At 40.4% G+C, this 6,949-nt stretch overlaps 1 protein-coding gene across 1 annotated transcript; it reads right to left on the minus strand.

The window, feature by feature from the left end:
- Nucleotides 1–2,505: 2,505 nt before the first annotated feature.
- On the minus strand, nucleotides 2,506–4,061 carry LOC308290018 (nuclear factor 7, ovary-like; the record flags this gene model as incomplete). Its single annotated transcript, XM_080731795.1, has 2 exons — nucleotides 2,506–3,725; nucleotides 4,017–4,061. The coding sequence occupies 2 exons, from the start codon at nucleotides 4,059–4,061 to the stop codon at nucleotides 2,637–2,639; spliced, it is 1,134 nt and encodes a 377-aa protein (XP_080587921.1). The 3' UTR covers nucleotides 2,506–2,636.
- Between the last annotated feature and the right edge of the window lie 2,888 nt (nucleotides 4,062–6,949).

Below are 6,949 nucleotides of genomic sequence, written 5' to 3' on the forward strand. Positions count from 1 at the left end.
TCTGTCTGTCTGCATGGGTAACACTTGGTTTGATCTTTTATTGTTGATTGACGCTCTGACGTCACTGTGATGTCAGAGGAACGAAACTAACAGGATCCCTTTTATGCCCATATATGGAGATCCCTGATATCATCAATTTTAGGCCCATATCTGTGAATGCCTATATATATACATGTCGGTCTGATCTGTATAGATTAGACTATACATGTCAGTCTAACCAGTGTGGCTGGTTCAACAGACAGGGATCTCCATATACGGGCATAAAAGGGATTCTGTTCATATGGGAATGCCCATATGGAGATCCCTTTCTGTAGAGCACACTGGTTAAGACTGACATGTATATTCTATGTTAGAAAAGTGACCTCGCCCTTCAGCGTCTTACTAGTTATTATGCTGATGTGATGATAAGATTGTGTGATGTTGAAATTAGAAGGATAAAGTTACACCACACTGCAGTTAATTATCACAACTTTAATGAAACCTTCAGTCGTTAAAGTTTTAATGTAACTCTGAAAACAAGGAAGAAACAAACAGAAAAGCTGCTTCACAACAACAGAGCATGTTGTCAACATCGGGCAGAAACCGTGTACGTCCAAAACTGTTCCTTTCATTCGATTCAAAAAGCAGTTTAGAGTGCAGATAGCAGATTTACAAGTTCCCAACTACCTCCTTTTTGTATGACACTCTTGTACTGCATAGTTGGGAATTAATCAGCGAAGAAATAAACAAAACAACAGAAACTATTTTTCTATATTTACAAAAAAGTTGTATTATGGATATACATGGTTTCAGCCCGACAGAGACAGATTATGCTAAAAACTATTTTTCTACATTTACAAAAAAAGTTGTATTATGGACAAGGTTTCAGCCCGACAGAGACAGATTATGCTGCATGTTCAGTACATTGTCTCCATCGGGTGGAAAGGAAACCTCATATGTCCAAAAACTGTTACTTTTCAGGTTCCAAACTCAAAGACAGCAGATCTACAAGCTTCTGGATCTGCTACTTAACTTTCTTGTTAAGTTTTTTTGTGTGAATTACAATAAATGAAAAATTGCTGTGTTGATTTACAATAAATGAAAAACTGCTGTGTTGAATTACAAGAAATGAAAAACTGCTCATATGTCCAAAAACTGTTAATTTTCAGGTTCCAAACGCAAAGACAGCAGATCTACAAGCTTCTGGATCTGCTACTTAACTTGTCTTACTTGTTACGTTTTTTAGTGTGAATTACAATAAATGAAAAATTGCTGCGTTGATTTACAATAAATGAAAAACTGCTCATATGTCCAAAAACTGTTACTTTTCAGGTTCCAAACTCAAAGACAGCAGATCTACACACTTCTGGATCTGCTACTTAACTTACTTGTTAAGTTTTTTGTGTGATTTACAATAAATGAAAAACTGCTGTGTTGAATTACAAGAAATGAAAAACTGCAGTGTGAATTACTATAAATGAAAAACTGCTGTGTTGAATTACAATAAATGAATTGGTGTTAAGTGGTCAGATCGAATCAGCTCTCTCCACCGGCAGAGACATAGAATGCTCAGATTACAGCTTAAAATGTGAGACAGAAAGGACAAGAAAACCAACGGAACACTTGCTTTAGGCTATGGACCAGAGGCGACGTTTCACAAACGAGACAGATGGTGACAACAATAAACAAAAAACGTAAGCCCTAGGTAACAGCTTAAATAGACCCTTATAGATCAGCTATTTTCAATATTTAAAAAGAAAACATGATATATAGGCAGGGTTTCCTGCAGCACTTTACAGGCCAGGCGCCCCGCCCGGCCTGAAAACCCCCCCGCACCCCCAAGGGACTAAAAAAAAAAAAAAAAAAAAAGGGGGGTTTTTTTTTTTTCAAAGATTTTTTTTTTCTCAAAAAAAGTTTTTGGACCTCCAACAATGTACTAGGCATGATCGCGATCGCGAAATTGCATGTTTAACCCCCATACCAACCCTATCTTTCAAACATGGCAGCCATGTTTGTTTACATTTGAAGAAAACATAAGGGCTGGTATCTCCTGAATGCCTATTCAATGTTGAATAAATGTGAATGATAGCATGTAGTTGTGTTTTCCGTCATCATGGGCACATTCATGTGTTTTTTATAGGGCAAAATAAGAATTAATATAAAAAATTACGTGAATTAATTACTCGAATTAATTAATTAATTATCAAAAAAATTCTGCGCACGCGCGAACTGCAGGAAACCCTGATAGGGACACCAGGTTGAAAGTGGATAATTAATGTATGTATCTGGTTTCAGTGAAATTATGCCTGTGGCCAAGTTGACACCAAGTATTGTCTGTCACTAGGAATGAATATATGAATTACTATAGTAGTGCCAAAATGTAGGCCATTTATAACAGTTCAATGTCATTTTGAGAAGAGACAATTAGGTCAGATTTACAGTAAATTTGGTTGTAGAACCATGATGGTTTGTTTCTCATGACTCTTCTAATGGACCAGTGCCAAATACATATCAATTTGTGGGTCCTTGACATGAAAAGGTTTGAGTGCCACTGTTTTAGGAAACACTTGTTAACGACCACAACACAATCATTATATATTCTACAGTAATATTCCCCCTTAAAGACTCTCAATGACTCATCACCATGTCTAACTGCATTATTCCACGGTTACACTGACCTTCCTTGGTAACATCTTCACAGAACCCATAGTTAAAATGCTTGGAAAGAGTGTCTCAGTGAACGTGTGTGTGAAGGTGTATATGTGTGTGTTAGTATCAAGATCGGAGAATGACAACCTTCCTTCATTCCAGTCCAGCTGGACTCTGATCCTCTGAGGTTTCTGCGTCAGTGTGAGGGAGAGCTCAGTGCCTGACTCTGGTGGGGGGAGTGCCATGTATTTACCTTCAATAAACCCTATTCTCCAGTATTGACCCTCAACCTCACGTCCCCTTCCCTTCCTCTGGTAAGACTCTGCTAAGACACCCAATCTCCATTCTGCATCGTCTCCAACCTCAACATCCCAGCTGTGAGTCCCCGAGTTAAAGCCCTCAGAACCAAGGACAAAACCCCAGTAGTCAAACCTCTCTGGGTTGTTAGGAAGCTGCCGTCTCCATTCTATATGTCTCACTCTGGTCAGATCATCAGACAGGACGTATAGGGGATGGGCAGTGTTGGGGTCAAGAATGACAGGAGTGTAGGAGACAATGTCCTTCATCTTGTTCCAGACTCTGAAGGTCAGGTTTCCCAGGTGTTTGGTCATGTCTATCTGTGGTCCTAAGACCAGCTGTGGGTCCTGCAGTGTGAACTGGAATCTATCCATTGTGGTCTTGTAGTTCTGCAGGAATGAGTTGTCTTCAGCACTCAGCTCCTCCGCTATGGCTATGATGTTGTTTGTGAGGGTTAATTTGTCACTCTTCAGGACATCAATCTTGTCCTTCATCATCTGACTCTTCTGCTGCTCTTCCTCCCTCAGTGCAGTGATGCTGGCCTCCTCTTCCTCTTGTAGAAACTGATGCATCTTCTTAAACTGTTCCTTAATCTGCGTCTCTGTATGCCGGGCCTCGAGCTCGAGCAAAGTAAGTGTTTGGTCACTTTTCATTTCAACTTCATCAAAATCCTCCAGTTTCCACCGTAAAGGCTTCAGTAATTTCCGCACTTTCTTCTTGAGCTCCAGAGCAGCTTCATCGATGGGTCTGAAACTGTGGTTGGTGTGTTTTATTGAATCTCGACACACAAGACACACTGGCTGTTCACATTCCAGACAGAACAGTTTGAGTTTCTCATCATGCAGACTGCAGAGATCCTCAGACCCAGATGAAGTTCTCTTACGTTTTGAAGCTCTCTCTCTCTCCTGTATGAAGGCCTCACACACGCTCCTCAGAGCCAGGTTACGGGGTAGATGATCTGTTGGATGTATTTCTCTACAAACAGGACATTGCTTTATTCCCCTCTGTAGCCAACATTGCTGTAGACAAGCATTACAGAAGCTGTGGCTACATGACAGGAGAACAGGATCTTTAAAGATGTCACGACATACTGGACAGGAAAACTCCTCTTCTGGAAGAGACGACGTGGAAGCCATTTAGTCTCCGAGTGAAGCTACAAACGCTCTGCTCAATACAGGAAGTCAGTCAGTGGTGGTAACACTTCCTCCTCTAGAATGTTCCCTGAGGTTTACTCTCACTGTGAATGGTGGTTGTTGTTAAAGCAGCAGGTTCCAGTGGTCTGGGTCAGTATTCCCTCCTGTAGCTGCGGAACACACACACACACACACACACACACACACACACACACACACACACACACACACACACACACACACACACACACACACACACACACACACACACACACAATTAGTCATTAAAGTAATACACACAACATATGCTCCAAACATATTGTATTGGTTGAATGAGATGTATCAACGTCAGAAGAGGACACTCCTGCTCAAAGTGGACATTCTGGACAATATTTCATTTTCATGGTAAGGTGTTGTCAGCTTGTACATCTGGTGTATTTGTCAAGTGAGGAGTGTAAATACCAACCTGTGCGTTAACTGCGTTGTCTCAGGTAGTATTGTGATCCTGGAGGATTTTAACTGTTCCCTCTCAACACTGATTCCTTGACACTTCCTATATTTGAAAGCATAAAAAGAATAGGCCTTCGTTAAAGAAATGTATAACCAAATGCAATAACATATACCTCGGCAATTGACAAAACACGGAAGACTCTAGGAGGTGCACTCATTCTGCCCCTCATTGACTATGGAATCCTCGTATGGTATCGTGACGCCCCAATTGCCTTAAAGTAAACTCAAAGCTCCAAATACAACAAATTGATTAGGGTCTTACGTGGCCATCCTCCCCAGGCCCACCTCACTGTTTACGACTTTATACGAGTGGGGTGGCTCAAAGTAGCTTACAGAGTACAGCATCTTTCTGGGCCTGGTGTGTACAATATACACTACACCACCAAGATACCCATGTACGTGACAAAATACTTTAAAAACGTCAAGGATGTCTACAATTACAACACATCACGTTCAACACAGATTTGAATCTAAAAAAGGCTCAAAATCGTTCTCCTGCTATACCACTAAAAGGTGGAACGCCCTACCACAAGCCCTAAAGGAGTATAAATCCCTAACCTCCTTCAAAATCGGTCTGAAAGGTCACCAACAGACAGCTTCTACTCGAAACATGTAAACAGACCAAGCCTACTTACCTCCCTTTTTATTTTTTCCTTTTCTTTATTTGTTGTATATAGCGTAATGACTGCTTCTTTTTCTTTGAAATTGATGATCCTATGCAAAGTATTGATCTATCCATCTGTCTTTCAATGTAATATGAGATACAAAAAGTGGTTCCTCCTATGTAAATAAGCTGAAAAGCTAACTAGGATTTTCTTTACGTTGACCTTGTACCAGTGATTTGTACGGTCATGAAACTGCAAATTCTAATAGCGTATTGGTTGGACAGTTAAAGGGGCTGTTCAGGGAAATAAGCTATTTGTTTATATACATATTGTACATGTAGAATGGTTATTTCTAAATCCCTGTTAAAAAAATTGGAACTGTATCTTACAGCATTGTAGAATAAGACCACTTTCCTTTTTTTAATCATGTCTGGGATAGCATATTTTCAGGCTTTCAACCTCGTACGTAAATAACGTATCACGGTAATACTGTAATATGTAATGAGCCTACTGTACTTTTAATTGGCTACTGTATCAGCCTCAGATCAGATACAGCTGCGCCAGTTCATGCTTGTATGGTTGGGTTGCTAAGCTAATCTGTGCTGATGAGCCTGTGTTCTGTGGCTCTCTTCCGTCCTTTTACACACACACACACACACACACACACACACACACACACGACACGGCACAGCAGCACTGTCGGTACAGACTCAGAGTGACAGAGACAGAAAGAGAGAGGGAGACAGACAGGAGAAAGTGGAGCAGCTTGCTAACACACACACACACACACACACACACACACACACACACACACACACACACACACACACACACACGCGCGCGCGCGCGCGTGTGCGGATGTGCGTGCGTGTGCGTGTATTAATCCACCACGGATCCGCGGAGTTCGGTTAGCATAAGCTATGCTAAGCATTGCTTAGCTAGCTAAGCATAGCCTTGTTATGCTAACTCTAACTGCTAGCAAGCTCCTCTCTTTCGCTCTCTTTCTGTCTCTGTCTGTCTGTGCCGCTGCGCAGTGTCGTGTGTGTGTGTTTGTGTGTGTGTGTGTGTGTGTACGTGCGCGTGCATGCCTGCCTCCCTCTGGCGCAGCCCACTGACACTATGTAGCCAATCACAATACAACATGTGTGTGACAGTGGTTGAAAAAGTACTCAAATGTTCTACTTGAGTAAAAGTATCACTACTGCAATTTAGAAGTACTCTGTTACAAGTAAACGTCCAGGATTCAATTCCATTTATTTGAGGAAAGGAATTGTATTGGTATTGGAAAAAGTATTGGTATCCTAAAACGTTTTTAAAAATACTTATTATGCAGTATGTCTCATTTCAAGTTTTCAAATGTATAAAAATATTTTGAAATCAGATCTACAAGCAAGCCCGACACATTGTGAGCTTTTTACTTTAAAAAAATAATAATAATAATAATAATAATACTCAAGTAAAGACAAAGTACCTGAGTACAAAGTACTTGAGTAAATGTACTTAATTACTTTATTTTTGAGTAAATGTACTTTAGTGCTTTTTTTTTTTTTCACTGAAAACCAAAGCAGACACCTCTGTGAATGGGCGTGGCTTCATACTGCACACAGGCCACGCCCCTACAGTCCTTGGCCAGAAAGGCCAGAAAAATATGTATTGGATTTGACAGATTTTGAAACAAAATTTTTCATACTTATTGATTTTTTTCATGATTAAAATTTTGTCTGTTGGTTAATAATACATTACTCTGTTGTGTGACAAACTGGGAATACCCTTGTT

This window comes from Nannobrachium achirus (genome assembly GCF_963921795.1).
Source record: "Nannobrachium achirus genome assembly, chromosome: 8".
Taxonomy (NCBI): domain Eukaryota; kingdom Metazoa; phylum Chordata; class Actinopteri; order Myctophiformes; family Myctophidae; genus Nannobrachium; species Nannobrachium achirus.